The sequence below is a fragment of the Nothoprocta perdicaria genome, unplaced genomic scaffold (genome assembly GCF_003342845.1).
Source record: "Nothoprocta perdicaria isolate Ctin4 unplaced genomic scaffold, notPer1 scaffold_152, whole genome shotgun sequence".
Classification (NCBI taxonomy): domain Eukaryota; kingdom Metazoa; phylum Chordata; class Aves; order Tinamiformes; family Tinamidae; genus Nothoprocta; species Nothoprocta perdicaria.
In genome coordinates, this window is record NW_020454672.1 from 1,159,634 (window position 1) to 1,178,507 (window position 18,874).

The 18,874-nt window shown below is 36.8% G+C and overlaps 1 protein-coding gene across 2 annotated transcripts in view; it reads left to right on the forward strand.

The window, feature by feature from the left end:
• DLG2 (discs large MAGUK scaffold protein 2) overlaps window positions 1-18,874 on the forward strand; it is a 597,632-nt gene that overhangs the window by 561,455 nt on the left and 17,303 nt on the right. For both annotated transcript variants that reach the window (XM_026034918.1, XM_026034917.1), the window contains one exon: window positions 10,817-10,862. In XM_026034918.1, the coding sequence (XP_025890703.1) occupies window positions 10,817-10,862 (46 nt within the window). The remainder of the gene's footprint in view (window positions 1-10,816; window positions 10,863-18,874) is intronic.

The window sequence follows — 18,874 nt, forward strand, 5'->3', positions numbered from 1 at the left end:
AATCCAGTCACCGTCAAGACTTGATACAYATGACGAGTTTTGACAGTTATTAGGTATTTGAAAAATAATGCCTATTTCCAAACACTTTATGCTTTAATACCTGTTCCCAAATAATTCATGGTCTGAGGAGGCTCAGTATCATCAGCCCTGGTCATCAACTCAGAGAAGACAGATTTGTAAGGAGTCTCAGTGGGTCTTCAGGAGTCACAATTGAGTTATCTGCACCTTCCTCCTGTTTTTCTTTTTTTTTYTTTTTTTTTTCTTTTTTTTTCCTCCTTTTTTTTTTATAATTCCCTCCAGACAGTAGCAAAATGGATGTGAGAGGAGGAGTCCTGGGTGGGGAATAACTTTTCCATGTGTATTGGTGTGTGTGTTTGTGTGTGCGAGCATGTGTAAACAGAGAAAGAGAGGTGGAGACTCTGCCCCTTTTTTCCCCTCTAAATGTGGTGATCAGAAAATAGCAATAGATGTTGAATAAAAGATAATGGATGTGTCAGATAATAGTATGCGGGGGTTCACAAGTGGAACAATTTACTAAGAGGGGAGGCTGAACATAAATTAAGCAGTACACACCTACCTACCTGCAAGGATTATATGTAGGAGGGTTAGTGAAGGCAGGGTGGGCACTGACACATGACTAAACTTTCTTTATTCTTGGTAGCAGCCAGATTTATCCCTCCTTACCCACATATCCTGACTWCTTCTTATTTTGCAACATTTTTTTTTTTAATCTTTTTTTTTCTATTTGCTGGGAATGGCAGCCAGTAGGGTATTTTTCAGAGAAATACGACACTCTTAATGGAGTAAATGCTAAGCTCAGACTATAAATTGGTCTCCAACTGGTATTCCAACCCCTGCCTAGAAAAATGGTGAATTGTGGAGCTATAATCTTTGGGAGCTGCGGGTACCTCTGCCTCGGAGCAATGTTCCAAGGAGCAATCTGCCTGTCTGCCCTCACTGGCACAATCCATCCCTTTTATGTTTTCCCTAGCCTGGCATTTCTACAATATTTAAGGAACAGCCATTGAATAATGCAGCTGCAACACTGCTCTTCTAGTGCTTCACTTAATGCTAGTCTTAAAGGTGCCAGGTTAAAGACAGCAGCATAAAGAGATCAGATCTCAGGCAAGAGCAAAAGGGCAATAATCCAGATGCAGCAAAATACCGATCACTTCAAAGAGCAGCAAGAGCATCTAATGAAATGAAACTCTAGTTTAGGCCCTCAAAAGAAAAAGGAATATTTCTACTGAAATCTGATTTGATTCCTCATAACATATTAGCATTGCAAGCACACCCTTCCAGAAGAGATTGCTGTGTGGTCGCTGCCATAGAAACAAGATGACTCCTTGATAACACTGCAACACTCCAAACACTGCAATTTTCCCAAACCAAAAATATTTTGTTGTCTCAGCACCAGACAATTATTGGACACCTACCGGCATTAAAAATAACTTATTTAGAGTGATAATTCTTAGATAAAATATGCTTCCATTGCATATTTATTTATAACCTTCTGGGAAACTTGTAAGGAGTACATGCAGAGATGGGAAATTATCTTCTCACATGGCTTTTACCTTAAGATCGCAAAGATCTATTCTACATAACAAGATAGCCTGGAGTATAGGTTGCTGCAGAAATACTATTTACACAACATGCTGAGACAATTCCATAGCCTCTTCGAAGTATCAGCATTTTTTTTTAAATCTGAATTTGTTGTCTCCTGAATTAGTATTCTCCAACTCAAAATCTCATGGTGAAAAACTTTCTTGTTCCTTGTGGTCAAGAACATCAACCAGGGCTATGGTACATCACAGCATCACCATCATATCTGCTTGTTGGTGCACTCCACTATCTGGACTGTTTGCAGATGCCAGAGRAACAAGGCTATGGCATGGCAAGGGCTTTGCAGGCCATGTCTGCTTAGTTTAAAAGCCTAACTTAGTTGTCTTAGACATCTCGTCTGCCTTGAATAAATATGTCACATCTAACACTAAAATTTAAATGCTTAAGTAGGTTGGGACAGAAATATTCTGAAATGCATGGGGTAAGCACTTTGCTTAGCCCAGCGTATAGCTCTCGTGGTGTCAGTAATGATTATGCTGCTGGTGAAGAGATAGTGCAGGCTCCTGAACTGTGCTTGTATAGCTGCAGGTGGAAAAATTAGACAAGAAAATCCCTTTCTACTAAGAAGCTTTTTATAGAAATTTGTTCTGTCATTTATTTGCAAGAWTTTGTGAATCAGTATTTTACAGTACACTCCTCCATCTCTGAGTGATTGAAATGCGTTTTGATGTGACCAGGGAAGAACAAGAACAACTTTTCATGTGCGCTGCTTAAAATAAGCTATGGAAACTATTCATGTCATAAAAATTCTGAATTTACATCTCCACTCCTAATTGGCATGAAATCTGTTAAAAAAAAAGTTTCTATAATATTGGACTTGATTTATTACTGTTTAGCTAACATTTAAGAACATTTCAGAGTTCAAAAATACTCATGGAGATTATTAGAAACAAAGAGCTGAGCACAGATATTTATTATACGAGAACTTCTGACCTTTATTATTGGCACAGGGCACTAAGCATTTGAATCTTCTCTTTCCAAAGCTGCTTTCCAGAGACTTGGTGTGAACCTACCATCTATCATAGGAAGGAGGATTCCCATCTGTGTTGCTTTGCTGCTATTTGGATTCTGTTTTTCTATCAGTTGAATTTAAGTTCTGCCAACTTAAAGACTGCAGGTGGTGGTGGGTGTCATGAAAAAATTGCACCTTAACAGCCTGACTTTGTGTTTCATGAAAACTGAAGATGGTGTCAGGCAGTGGATCCAACTACACATCTATTTTGACCTGAACCCATGTTCTTGGGTTGCCCTGATCTTTTCCCTGGAGCTGAACAAATTTTGTTCAACAATTCTTCAAGGTGCATTAGAAACACTTGTTGTCATCACTATCTAGTCTGTTCATGTGCTAAAGTAATCAAATGAAGTTTGGTGGGTAAAGCAATACATAGCCAGAATAGTTAAACTCTAGTTTCCTATTGCTGCATCTTAAAAAATATATATATAATAAATAAAAAAAAAAAAAGATGACACTAAATATAAAGCAACTTTGAATCTTTTTTCCATTCTAAAAAAAGAAAAAAGAATAGGCAGTTTTCATTTTATTGAGAAGTATAGATTCTAAACACCTGAAACTTTTAGTATAAAGGGGTAGAGTAACAAATGTAAGAAATAATATTACGAATGAGCAGTATCCAGAGGGTCAAGAATATTTCTGTTTATTGGCAGGTTTTAAGTCAAAGAAATTGTCCATGCAGCCAACTTCAATATATATATCTTAAAGATTTTACAGTTTCTCCAGCATGAGGTTTATTTATAAGATAACCTTGTGTAGGTGGCTATGATGTTAGGGACTATGGAATTGAACAGCATTTGCTGGACCATTAAAAGTGCATGCCATCTTTGCTTTGGTAATAAGATAGAGGTTTAAGACACTCACTGACATAAACTTATGCAGTATAATTTTTACACTGGACACAGATTAAATAAAACATGATGAAAATTTGCTAGCACAGTTAGAGCATTACAGCTGGGAGTCAATTACTTTTCCTCTGAGCTGTTCCAGAAGATATTTGTGCTGAATTTAACTTCATGCTGTTTTTATAACTTGCCTGATACTCTGAAGTAAACAGTAGGAGATCCACATGGTTCTGTGTATGCATGAATATATATTTGCAAATTATTTGATGTTTTTTTGGCTATTCTGAGCAGCAGCAGGAATTATGTTCCCGAGGTTGAAAACAAGTACAATATTCACAATAGGTATTGTCAAAGAATCAGAAATAGAGCAAAGTCTTTTTTAGGAAGATTTTCACACAAGGTTCTGGAAGTGTGGATTTAAGAGTTAACACTTAGCAAGATGGCATAGTCATATTTCACCTCTTTATTTCTGGCTCACTCAAATTCAAGTAGTTCAGTTATGATTGACTTAGTGACTCACAGGCCATGTCTGGAAGCTTATAGGAACATGGGAATTGCCAAACTGGGTCAAATTCAAAGTCCATCTGATTTGATATCCCATTTGTGAGTTTGACAGTATGAGATTCATTGTCAGAAGATGTAGGAACTTCACCTCCTACACAAACCTCACACCACTCTCTTGGAGATTGACTTTGGCTTTGTTTGCCTATGATTTTATTTGTTTATTTTTAGACAGAAGGCCTAAATACATAAATGTTTAAGTGAAATCCATGGGTCTGACATGATTCACTGCCTCCCAAGCCAGATCTCTGCCATAATTCACTGTCTGCTAAACTAGTCACTTGTGAATGCGAACACTCTTCCTTTAGCTAAAAAGATCTAAAGATAAGTTTGCCCTATCTTTTAATATATAGTTCAACAGCCTGTAGGTATTGTAAATCTTCCYACACTAATGCTTTTCAAAAGAGTATAATAAGATGTCTTTATGCAACTTATTCTTTTTATGCAAGGAGCCATTTAATGTAGTAGTTTACACCTGTACAGAGCAAGTGCAGAGGGCATTGGTAATAAATGACTGCACAAAGAATAAAGTCCTCAGGGAACAAGTTTCCTTCTAAGAGCGTGGAAAATTAATATATTCTCCATTTTTTCATTAGTGAGATTAATTCAGAAGATTGCGTAGAGGAGCTCAAAAACTCATTTTCATTTGTAAATCTAAGGAAGTACCAGCAGGCAACTGGAAATTGGAGTGAAGAAAAAGGTAGAAGAAAATATCTTATTGAAACTGAAGAATTAACTTGATAAATTTCCAAGAGCATACCTTGTGAGAACTGTGAAAAGCTCTGGGTCCTGGCTGGCAATCAGGCAGTCCCAAAGCTTTTTTCAAGCACGCACCAGTGCTGCTGTTCATCTTTGAGGCTCTCTGCTCTTCACTGTCACGCAGAGTCCACCTGGGACAAGTTCATATCTACAAAGATTTAGGAGTGGGATCTGTAGCATACAGCATACAATTACTGCACTTATGAAAGTCAATTTAGGAGGAAAAATACAAAAAAAAAAAAGAAAGGGAAAAGGCTGATTTAAGACAATTTAAATATTTAAAATACATTCTAATTCCAGAGACAGCCATGAAAACAGAGAGGACAAGAGTTTCACCCCGACCATGTGACTGTGGTGCTTAAATCAGTGCACTGCCATCCAGCACAGATCTGTAGCAGCTTTAGGAGCCGCTCATTACAAAACCACAGACATTAGAGCTTGAGGAGACATATTGCTTAGCTCTTTTCCCTTCATTCCACCCCCTTCTACCCTCCTCAACCCTGCAGTGTTATTCCCCACAGTACTTAAGATTAGTAGATTTGCTTTAAATGTGAAAAACGATCTCAGCTTTTCCACTTCCCTTGGGGCAGATTAGTCTGCATCCAAATTGATTTCACTGTCAAGAAGCTTTGCCCTTTCTTGTGTTCGCGCTATTAATTTCAATGTTGCTGCGTGAACAAGTACTTTCCGCCTTCTTTGTGTACAACCTTCAGATACTTGTAAATGACCTTGCATGGCACTTCCACAAGGTTTGCACATTGACATTTTAGTCCTGCCAACAGAGATGCAAACTAAATCAGCACAGTGGAGCAGTCCCTATTGAATGTGACATGTACTATGCACAAAGTTTAATAAATATTTCCAGAACTGGAGATTTTGCAGACTTACTTGAAAGTCTGTTGGTCTTTCTGTTTCCTTGATATTTTGTGTTGTCTTCAACTGGTATTTTATTAGGAATTAAAACTGAGTTGCTGGCTGAGAAGTGTCATTATGTTAGTGCTATAAAAGGTGAATACAGTTTTGTATTTATGAGTGTAAAACAGAAATATCTTTGTAGAAGCTAGACAGCATAGTGGTTTTAATTAGTCTTTTTTTGTTTTGATTTTCCAAGATCCAAATCTCCCTGTAGCTTTACAGGAACACTAAGCAAACAGAGTAATCTTGATCCAAGTCTCTTCTGACCCAAGGTTTGTTCTCAGTTATCAAAGCAGATTGTGGTGCAAAAACTAAATACAAAATAACTGCAAGACTGGATTTTTTTTGAGGTGGGGATCTCCAAAATGTTATTAAAATTAGAGGTGTTCAAATAGAGCAAAAGGGATGTTCCTACTAAGAAAGGGATATGTAAAATGTATACAGAAAAAGATAACAGAAACATGATCTTACTGATATATTCTGTAGATTTTTATATGCTGTATGATACTGAGAAGTTCAAAGTAAATAATGACACAGTAGTTCATTACAGCAACTGCAGAGTACAACTATCAAAATGCCGATGCACTATTCTTGTGATATTTGCCACTATAAAGCAAAATTTGATTGTCTATTCAATTTTACATGAAAATTCATTTTAAAAATGCTATTCTGTTAGTTGATAAGTAACATATATATGGCTGCTCAATCTAGAGAAAAGACTAAAGTAGGCTGTTGACACAAACATGCAGAGAAAGGACTTTTTTAAGAAGAAGAAACCCACGATGTCTTAATGTCTGTCACAACCAGGAGAAGCTACCTATGTAAACAAGTTTTACATAGCAAGGGACAGCTRGGGACATTTAGTAAAGAAAAGGGGCATATCACCGTTTTTTCTTGATGTTTTCAAGACACAGTGAGTGCCTAATATCAAAACAAAAATTCAAACCAGGATGGATTTCTCCTTTTTTTTTTTTACTCTAAAAATACTTTTTTGTTCATTATAGTTCATATATTATGAAGAATGGCCTCAGTATTCTGTTTTAAGTCAGTACTTGAAAATTTCTTTTGCTTTTTTTGTCATGGGAATATGGTGAGGATTTGGCATTTGTCAGTAAGACATACCTACTAATGCCAGTTCCTTGGTTAGTGGTAGCCCATGTGAAGCAGTGACAATGATATATAAAGTTATCTGTGGTAGAGGTTTTCACTGAAACCAAAATGTTGGAATCTTACAGCATTTGTACAAAGAAATTGCAACTTATACAAGAATCTATTTTCATCACTCTTTCAGACTCTTGCCTGTATAAATACTGTTGAATCAAGCCCAAACTTGAATATCATTGACCAGATTTCTATTACAGGCTGAAAGATGTAGACAAATACGTATCTGCCATCTATTCTACATCTATTCATAGCTTACAAAAAAAATAAGATTTTGCTTTATAATTTCCTCTCATGGCTTTGCCAATGCCATTGTAAATTGAAGATTGCAGATAAATTTATTGGTACTTGTATGCACTATTTTGTTGGGTGTCTGCAGGATTTTGTATCCTTCAGGGGGAAACCATCAGCCTGATTCTAATCTTGTTTATATTGGATGCAAAACAAAATCAATTTTTGTGGAGCATCATGCTTTCAATGTACAATACAATAAATGCGTAGTAAGTCCACTAAATTAATAGTAAAGCCTAGTGATTTCAACAACTTCACAGGATCAAACCCAGTTTAGTCCTTTTTAATATTTTAAAGTTTGTGGATTTTTATTATTTTTTAAATATCCATATGACTATATTTTTTAGTAGATATGAATATTCACACTAGTTAATCCACAGAAATTTTAAAACATGCATAAATAGGTCCAGCATAAGACCTTAATAAATAAAGTGCCAGATATATTTTAAGAATAAGGGTTTTCTTTGCTGGTATAAATGACAGGACAATTACTGATCATAGCCATTATTATCAATTACCAGCTTTGGTTGTCTAAATTGAAGTGGAACAATAGGCTTCTTAAAAGACAAGTCAATAACTGAAATTGAAAAAAAAAAGTAAAAAAAATACGGTGTTGTACAATATCTATATAATTTGACATATTGCTAGATCATGCATAAGCTTGGGAAAAAAAATGCTTTTCTGGGCCAAATAGATTTTTTGAAGTTTCTGATATAGACTGTTGGGTATTTTTTTAAGAGAATAATTGTAAGTTGTTATTTGTTTTAGCATCTCTGTGAAACACAGCATATTTATATATTAATTTGATAACATTCTCTTTAATTTCAAAGTGAAATGGCATTTGGTAATGAAGTGATTGTCATTTTAAAACTCTTTTGTTTTGGAGGTGTTGTTGTGTGTATTTTTTTTCCCTTTATAAGTTAAATGCCTATTGTAGTCTTATATCAAATTCAGATGAATCAGATGAGAAATAACATTTTCATAATTTGGGAAATGTTAACACCTGGCATTCCTTGTTTTGGGAAGATTTAAAAAAATGATCACAGAAAACACATTTTACTTTAACTATATCCTTTAGGCCATTAAAATGATGTAATGTGCATGTGGGTCCTCCTTTCATCCACGGATTACTTTAATCCTTCATGCCCATATTTTTTTTCCCCTCTGGCTTTCTTTCATATTTGCTTTGTTTTCAAACAGCATGCTATCTGATTAATTTGTGCATGACCTCCATATTAATTTCAAGTTGAATGTTTACATACTCTGAGAGATGCTCACGGATCATTTACTCTACATGTGCATTTTTTTTCCTTTGTTTTCAGTTACTAAAATTTAAATATGCTTGAAATGTAAAAGTGGCATGAAACTTTTGTGACACAAGTAGATAAATGTTTTAATAGACTGTTTCAATACCTAAGCCTTTTAACTTCTCATCTTTCAGAAATTTATCATATTCCAAAACACATTTTATGCTGTGCTTCCAAAATGTAAGAAAACAAATTATACTCTCAAATCCTAAAACTATTTCATTCTGATTTGGAGCCAAATAGCATATATACTTGTTCAGGAGACCACAAGTACATGGAATTGTTTCATTAAATGAATTGAGAAGATCTCTGCATCTTTTGGAAGTGATGAGGTGCAAAGTCAGGTATCTGGGCTTTGCTGATGTCCAGTAGAAGACATCATGCAGGACATGGTCCACCAGTTAGATACAACCTGTATCTCCTGTAGGTGCCCTCTAGAAATGCCAGTTGCTTTTATTTGGCTGTACAGGAGCCCTCTTTCCTCATTTAGTAACCAAAATATATGGTGCCAAGCAGACACATCCTGCTTTTATATTATACAGTGCAAAGAACACTTATAACTGCCTGTAAAAGTCAATGGGTTTATTACATAACATTAGATTCCATGTTAAYTCCCCTTTTGAAGAATTTAAACTTTATACATTGCTTAATATTCAATGAAATACTGTTTACCAGCAGAATCTATCATGTAAGTCGTATAAAACTGGGAGTATATCCAGAAGAACTTAATGAGTGAAGAGTGTAAAGTAAACTCTTTTTTATTTTATTATATGAAAGAATGCATTTAAACACACCTAATAACTTGCTGGTTTAGAGAATAAATAATATACTATGAAAGTAGATACAGTTACGAGAAACAAATATTTAATTTTATTTGGCACAGAGTTGAATTCGCACAACTTTTAGAAATAAATAAAAGGCTTCCTCTTTTTCCTTTGCAGCCTTTATTTACTTATTTATTTATTTAGTAGTCTGTTAATTAATTCTGTGCACAGTTTGCTCTGACTAAGGATGAATGGCTTGGTCTCAAAGCATGCTGAGTTGTCTKTAGCCCTTTAGCTGAACAACCCAACACAATAGTTTGGAAATGAGGAGCCAAAGTTTGGGATCTGCAGGCTCTGTGATCAAATTGATGTAGACCTCAAGGGGCATTGCCTTCCCCCTGCAGACCTCGCTGCAGCCACTCGTGATTCTTCCTAGCCACTTGGTTTGGGCTGATTTGAGTCACTACAGTTCTCTCCACTTTTACAAACTAGTTGTTTTGTCAGCATGAGTGTGACAACAATTAGACGTCCCTGTTTTTGCCCCATGCCTTTTCTCCTTCACAGTCATTCAATGACAAGCGTAAAAAGAACTTCATCTTTTCACGAAAATTCCCATTCTACAAGAGCAAGGAGCAGAGTGAGCAGGAAACAAGTGATCCAGAACGTAAGTAACCTCTTGGAGACGATGTCACATGCAGCACAAAAGCGATGGGTGACACGCATGATACCAGTATCCCACACATCTAGGCAAATACATCTCGTAGGCAGGCAGGCAAGGTAGTACTACTGTGACCAATGTGTGACTGCAATTTGGATCCAGCTGGCCCTTCCTTCCCTGAAAACATCTTTTTTTTTTTTTTCTTCCCCCCAAAAGAATTAAACAGTGACCTTTGGTTTTGGGAAATGATTTCTTCCCTTTCATGAAAAAAATGTGGCTTTCTAAAATTGCTCTGGTGCTTGTCATAAACTTGTCTGCAATTAAATATTCCCAGATCAGAAACGACTCAAAATAATACAAATGTGTTATCTTTTAGAATGCTACAATAAATTATTACATTTATAAACATCTACTCTAATCTCCTTTTTTGCCTCTGATTCTCTCCAAGTTGATTGTCTTGGACACTTTCACTGAAAGTTTACTAATAAACTATCAGTTTAAAAAAGAAAAAAAGATCTTTGAAYGTGCATCAGCCCTGCCACCCGGAGCGGGGGCTTGCTTCAAAATCGGCATTTTAAGAATATATGCTCATTCCAATCCCAGAAAATTTTAACTTCTGTTCTCTTAATAATTGTCTTATAAATTTCTCTGGCGATGATTGTTTCCGGACTATACTTTTTGGGTTGCTCCATCCTTGTTACAGCAACAAAAGCTGCCTATCATGGTCACTGGCTCTTTCATTGGCTGCACTCCYATAGACTGCAGATGAAAGTTGTTTCGGAGAGAAAAAGCAGGGATCCAGATTGCTCAATCAACATGGTCAGTCATGGTAGTATCCATTTCAACTCCACTGACTTCTTCCTTCCTCTTCTGCGGCTGTTCTTCCTTTCTCATTGCTCTCTCTGGGGACTTCCGTGCAGGACATCCCCGGATTAGGTGACGACGGTTATGGAACAAAGACTCTGAGTAAGTTCCCAGGAATGGTCACTGTAATTTTTTTTTGTTTTGTTTTGTTTTGGCTTTTGTTCCTTCTCTGAGGACCCTCCACTCCTAGCATGCACAAGATAAGAGTTTTATTTGTTACCCAGCTGTGAATGCATTAAAAAAAAAAAAAAGTTTTAATTGTTTTGTTCTGCATGACAATATTAAATAACATACAATGTATCAAGCAGATACTTCTTCTGTAATAACACCTTTCGTTTCTGACAGTGTGTTATTGTTCCCATCCTGGCAGTTTTGTAGGGTAGCTTACCTAGAACTTGCTTTGCTGCCTAGACAGTACTTTCAACAGCTCTCCATCTGGAGGGAAGGTTAAGCATTGCAGCTTGATCATGTCCTGAGGACACCAGTAGAAAAATTATTTTATGCTGTCGCTTCTGCATTTTCAGCTTTTTGCATGGGCGTGTTTGTTACTTTGCTGGATTTTAGATTAGTATTTGTTATTGGAAGAAGCCTTTTGCAGGCAAGAGAAGACATGGCTTCTCCAAAGCTAATTTTGGACCCATTTCACCATTAGCTACTTCTTCTCTGTCATATCACCTTAACCAACTTCTTTCTCTGATGCAGTAATCCTCTCTTGAAATTTGGTATCACATCAGATAACTTCTAAAATAATTCTATTTCTTGACAGTTAGGCCAGAAAGATTGTATAGAGTGAATATTTGCAGCTGAATTCTTTATTAATAGTTACATTATATGCTGTATTCAGAGCAAGATATCTTTAAAAGAAGATAAATGCTATAAACAGAGTAGCACTTGCATGTCTTTGGCTGCTTCTTTCTTCAGTTCTTATGCTTTTTCTTAAGCACCATACAATTGAAGGGAAATGTATATGAATGTTGCCATTGCATCACCTAACATTTTGTGCATGTTTTGAATCATAGAAATGCATACTCATGCATACAATTTTAGACATTATTCTGTTCCTGATGGATTTTTTGAAGGAAGATTTTACTGATATAATTTGAAATCAAACAGTAGTTCAACAGTTAAAGATGAAAGCTGCGTCTCTTGGACAAAGAACAGTTCTATGAGACTAATTTTCTTGGTAATACACAGGAAATGTCACTGCCACTAGAATTTTAACTATTCAGCTACTGAATGCTTTAAGGAAAGTGCCTTAGCATCACATTAACCACACGTGTACTYTTCTCTGCCTAAAGAGAAGTAGAACATTTCTGATTTTATAAGCCCTCCTTAAAAAAAAATAAATCTCCATAACAGTCAACCATTTCAATGGAGAAAAATTAACTCTGCATACTAATTGCTAAGGGAAAGGYAGCACAGAGGTATTACGTAGGCTCTAGTTTCTCTATTAATTTTACATATAGCTTTCAATTACTGACACATCTCTGGACATTCTAGTCCCATCCTGTTTTCACTAATATTAAACTGAAATGTAATTTTTAATGATTTTCCCTACCACTGARGATATCTATTCTTATTTCATAAAGACCTTCCAGGTCATCTATAGCATAATAGCTTGATGGAGGCCTTATTAACTTGCTACTAAATATCCAAAAGTAAATATACATTTTTMTCAGAATCTAAGCTCTACTTTTTGAAGCTTTTCACTAAACTCCAGACCAAAGTTTCCCATTATTATTCTTGTCAGATGACATCCTCCCCTCATTTGTGCTGCTGGAGAAGCCCCATCAGTCCAACTGTATAAAATCCAGTTATTAGACTTGTATGTGAGTGGAATTGCAGTGCTTTGCAAAGAGGCACAGTCTTTGGCATCATTCCCATATTCAYCCTGCGGGATATCAATGCAGATTCTAATCAAAGTTCATCCCAGGGCATTTCTTGGCTTTTTCTGTCTTTTTTTTTTTTTTTTAAGGCAATTTACCTTGTGTTTGTTAGAGGTGACTTCTTTGCACCCTTGATTCACCCACCACCATTTCTTATGCATTAACCAAGGGTGACTCACCACCATATGTCCATTTTACTATTGTTTTCTAAATGTACTTGAACTGCACTTTCAAAATTTAATTCATTCAAAGTGCAATTCAAAAGTATCAGTTCTCAAAAATGGTCTTTCAGTTACAAATTTATCATCATATCTATCAAATTACTATTAATACCACTGCTTACTGTGGTTCTGTGGACCACCTGAAGACCATATATGGTAGCCTGAGTGACTATAAATGGGATATGGACTGAAGTTTGGGAACAACCACCTCACATGAAATAGAACTTACCTTTTTTTAAAAAAAATAGTATGATATAGACACTATACTTGTGAAACTACAATTCTGTCCCATGTTAATTCCTACAATCCTACGTATCCATCCCGAGYGGTCTAGCAAAAGTTTACCTACTCTAGCTCAAATCACAAAGCTAGAAAATTTGGGGGAAAAAAAGAAAAAATAAGTGATTCTTCCTTTTTTTATCATTGACTTTGTCTTTTTCTGGATGGATTAAAATAGATACAGTTACAATATTTGGTACTAAAATCATTTTCATGTTAATTTTTTAACCTTCTGAGACAGTGAACAGCAATTAGTCACAGTAGCAAAAGTAAGAACTCTCTAATTTTAGCAGAAATTGTACCAATGCATTAACCATGCACCACCTTATTCAAAGTGAAGAATAATATGGCCAGGCGCTCAAGTTTCATGAAATTAGTCAAAATTCCAGCGAGGTGCAAACTGACCATACTGTATTCTGAAATTGTCTGAAATGTCACTAGCTGTTTCATGGACAACTAGAAACGACCTTGTCATAACGCATATTACTGGCTATCATGTACTCCCTTTCTGAAATGTCTCATGAGAAAAAGCTTTCATTTTAACTGTGTAAACCATCAAAGATTTTCAGGTGATGCCACAGTACAGATTTTATTTCCTCTCTGCACAACTACCTTTGCATGACTTTAGCAGTTCTTTTAAGTTCCTGCTGCTTTGTGGTGCTTGGTTATGTTCTTAATTTGCTGTACTGTTCTTGCAGAACATGTTTCTTCTAATGCCAGCGATAGTGAAAGTAGCTACAGTAAGTTACTGCTTTCGTTAGAGTCCTTTTACTTTGCATTGCTTGTTCTGTTTGTTTCTTTTATTTGATTTCTCTTCTGGCTATTCTTTTGTTAATGTTGAAAAGATGGTTGGAGCAAATGGCTTGGAATTTCAATTTACAACCGTATTTTGAGTACAAAGCTATAAAAGACAAACAGCAACCTGGGAAGGGGGAGGAACAGGGAGGAAAGTCATTAGTTGGGAAGTGTTCTGAGATGTAAAACCAACCCTGGCTCTGTGTTCTGCCTAGTACAATCCAGATTATTTGTCTTAGTGACAGCAAGTTTATCTCAGCAGGGAGGGAACAATTTCTTGCTTCCCTTTTTAGGGAAAAAATACTCAAAACTGCTGTCAAATCTGGAAAAAAAAATTGCTTGCTTTTCTGCATGTCTGTTTGAACAGCTAATAAATAGCCCCAAAAGCTCTGCTGACACATTCATCTAGGGGGGGGATTACAGGTTTCCTAAGTGTATACTGAAGTCTTCAAAAAAAAGGTAAGATAGACCTCCACCCCTTGGGGACCGCCAATTATTGTCATTGGTTCTCTACAAATAAAGGTCCCAACCTTTTGTAATTCCTGGTCCTAGTCTGGTTGGAATTACAGATTCCAGTGGCAGTTTGCAAGTTCTTTATTAGCAATGCTTAAAAAAAAAAAAAAAAAAAAGAAAAAAAGAAATCAACCACTGTATTTTTTATGGAAGTGTTGAAAAGCAAAAACTAAGACATTAAAGTTACTGGATTGTGAGAAGAGATATTTGAAAAGATAGAGTGCTTATCAAATCACCCAGTTGTTTAATTGTGTCAAGCCATTTGCTTAGAAAATCCAGTTTCCCACCAGTCACTCAGCACTTGTGCTAAGTACCTGCCTACATTCAGGTAATCATGGGTATTGGTGCCTCATACTTTCTAGCCTCAGATAGAGTGCGTAGCAGTTGAGCTCTGTTAATAAACACTGTTTTTTTCAGCAAAACAACTACTTATATGCAATTCAGAAACGGTAAATTAGTTTTTATTCTCTTGTATCGCAAAGGTTTCCTTGGAAAGCAATTGCCAGAGTCACAAGAAAATTGTAGGCATGTTTGAACTGCTGAGATTCTGAACCTCTTTAATTTTTTTCTGTGTCCCCTACTGGGTGGGAAAGAATTTTATGTTTCAAATATTAGGCTCTTCTTCCCCAGACTGATTTTATAATCATAAACAAGTTGATAGGTTAAATTTTACTTTCATGAGTCAAATCTCCTTCAGGTGTGTTTATTTCAGAGCGAGCGTGTAAAGGCCCATGAGAGAACTGAGCATATATCCAAGGTTCTTGTTGTAGCTCAACCTTCGGGGTAGACCCACAAAAGCTAGTTCCAAAAAAAGTGCAAAGTGCAATTATTGAGGTGCAAGAAAGGTAGTTGCAGAGTAATTAGCTTGGGGATAGTTAGTTGCAGAAGTAACTTCCCAAGGCAGATATTCTCTTCCAAGGGCAGTTTCTATCTGATGAAGCTCCTATCTCACCCATTAGCATCCCACCTACATTGTATTGGCTGGGGCTACCCAAGTAGCTGATGGATCCAACCACCGCTGTCTGGTGGAAGAGCTGCAAGTAGGGCTTCTTCCTCTGCTCACGGGAAAGACAAGCCATTTAGCAGCGGAGGAAGCCAACTCTACATTATGACAAGTATCTCTCTAGTCTAGGAGATTGAGCCCAAAGAGTCTAATTTCATTTGCCTTTGGTCTGTGCTGAGAAGATATTTGGAGGCATGACCTTGGATAAAAGCAACTCTGGTCATCAGATTTTGTACATGACTCTTTCAGATGGCCACTCTGCATACCAGCTGCAGACTGTCTATGAGTACAACTGCTAAGAGACCCTGGTATATGACCATGTCTCTTGTGGGGACCTACAGCCCACCTGAGTGCAGTTAGCTAATCTCTGGGCCTCCACACGACCTTTTGTCAGCAGTGTGTCCTGTCTCACAGCTTCTTTCAGCAAATGTCCTCCAGAAAAGTTATGGCTCAGGAGCAGAGAAGAATCAGCAAATGGAGGAAAGCAAGAAGGAGATGGTCAAAGAAAGCAGTTAACAAATTATAAGGATGTGGAGATAAGAGAGATGGACTTGCAAATTCGTCAGACCATAGCCCTATCCACTCGTGAAATAGGACRTGCTAAGAGGAGAAAAGAATAAGATGGAATTCATGGGGAGCAAATAGAAAGCTGCTGGAAACCTCACAGTTTCTGCATGGGATAGTGACTTTTCTTCTGTGCCCCTTCTCTTCCCTGTTTCCCAAGCAGATTAGCAGAAGCAAAAAGGGGTTTCTGCCCTACTGTTTTCTGAATTGTGAGAAATCAGCAATTCACACATTGGCCAGCACAAAGAAACCTGTTTGGTGAGAAAGGGAAATGATTAGCAGGTGCTATGTTCTCCTGCCAACTTTCGTATTTGCCCCAATAAAAAGCAGACCCATTGGAATCCAGTGAAGTGCTCTGCATTGTTTCTAGTGGTCTCTGGCTATTGCTTTAGTGGTTTTTTTTTTTCTAACTCTTGCTTCTCTTGATGAGCATTCAGTTGAAAACATCTAATGTTGAAATCTTTGTTACCTATGATCATCCCTAGAACCATTCCAAATCAGGGGTACAACTACACTAAGTGACAAAGAAGGTTTTTGAGAGCTGTCCAGGCTATGCACTGAGCAGTGATTAACAGGAGTTTCAAATGGATTAGGTTTAGGATTTTTTCTGGGAAAAATTGTGGTGTATTCATATTTATTCAGAAAAATAGGCTAAAACAATTCAATATTTGACTGAAGTATTCCATTGCTTGCATTTGGGGGGTTAAAAAATAAAGATCCATAGAAGCTAGATATTTCAAAATATTAATTTAATTGAAAATCCCCTTACATGGTCTCAACAGAGACCAGAGTTGAAGAACTCTTAGCAGTTAAGCTGTTTCAGACAGTAAATCTGATTTCTTCAGCTAGCACTCTCATTACTAGGTTTATAAAGAAAGGAAGACCTGAGACCAAAATTCAGATTCCTTTGGCCAATGTAGATCCCTAAAATAGAGGAATCACCTCAGGTTTCTTACACTCCTCTTTAATGAAGAGTGAGAGGCATTTTTAGAGAACTCTTTGTTTGCACAGGAGCTCAGGGCAAATTGTTCAATGGTGAACACCTACGCTGTCCTTGTCTTTAGGAAGGAGAGATGATGGCCACTCCAAATCCCARCAGTTAAACTTTATTCCAGGACATGAGCTTCAAGTCCATTAACTTCGAAGGAACCACAAATACATTTGACAGCAGAATCTGGCATAATATAAAAAATAAAAAAGTACTTTGGAGGCAGAAACAGATATTGGCCTGATCTAAAAGAGACTGAGCTGCCACACAGCTGATACTGCATCACACTAACCATAACAATATGAAGACTATGACTATGTCAGTTGATTTGCACCTGCTCTCAGCAGTAAAGTCAAGTTTACAGAGAAATATATAAAGTCTAGCAGAAAGTTGTTCTCGTTGTCACAAGTATATTTGCAGCTGTACTTGACTTATTTGTGAACTACATGATCAAAAAAAATGGAAGTATTTCTTTTGAGCTCTATTGAGCTTAAAAAGTTCTGATTTCTTTTTTCAAAATATGTGTGTAGGAACATATTTTTACTACGGACTCATCAGTTCTTATTTTCAAAAACATGATTTTCATAATGGCCATAAATTTTAAGTCTCTCCATTGCATATGTCTGGTCTCACTGTTACACTCAGTTTGGTTAAGCTTTTTACGCTGTCATCAAAACTATGCATCCATTACCACATCTATTTAGCCTAATTGCATAATTGGTTGTGATTGCACCAATTCCCTAAAGAGATAACGCTTGACTAAAAGTTGGAAGTAAGAGAGGGTGCTAGAAACCAAAATTTTCATCCTCTGTACTTGGTCAACAAGTCATTCTTGCAATGAAATATTAAGACTCAGAATAGCATTAAAGCAGTCATTATTATTACATTAGTCCACTTATGGCCAGACACTTAAATTTGCTCCGTGGTTCCAAGTATTATTATATTATTCAGGCACATTCAGATTTCTACAAGTATTGAAATCCCCCCACACTATATTGATCTTAGACGTGTAATATTGATAGACCACTTTTCAATCACAAATTTATTCTCAGATTGCTTGTGAACTTTTTATGTATTGGATTCTCCCCTAATTCTTTGCACCTATGCTCGTATTTTCAAAAGCTATTTGTTTACTCACATAAATAGAGATCCAGGGAGGGATTCTGAGCTAAACAGAGGTTAGCATATTGCCTGTCCAGTGCAGAATGCGGAGATGAAACAAGCAAGGTATGGAGTTGCCCAGGATGTTGCAAATCCAACACAAGACATGCAGTAACCCAAAACTAAAATACATGGRGCCCGAAAAATATAAACCATCTTGGATTTTAGATCCATAAAATTCAGGTTAAAGCTGTCCTGGAGATGTAATGACAGCTTTAAAATGAGTGCAACTTCCACGGACTGGGCAAAAGAGAAGGTAAAACCTGTGCTTGTTTATCTCTGCTCGCTGCAATTCTCTGCCCAAGTTAAGTGTTAGCCCACAGACAAAAAAAATAGTACCACAGTTACTGGCTTTTTCCTTCAGCTGTCCTTGTCACTGCCTCTTCAGGAATCCAAATGCTTCTGACCTTGCTGCTTAGTTGCCTTTATAGGACAATAGAGACAAACAACCATTTCTGCCTTCCCTCTCACCCCAGAGCAAGACATCTAAAACAGGTCAGATGAACTACGTCTTCAAATAAGCATTTGCCTGTTTGTCAGCAGCCATTGACACTAATGGGCACTGTCTCAGACACAAACACTCACAAGGCAGATTTCTGAAATCTGATTAAATGAATCCTTTTCTGCAGATCTGCAGGGCATTGAAACAAGTATTTTCTAGCTTAGASATTGTATTCCTGCAAACAGGCTCCCCTCCACTTGCA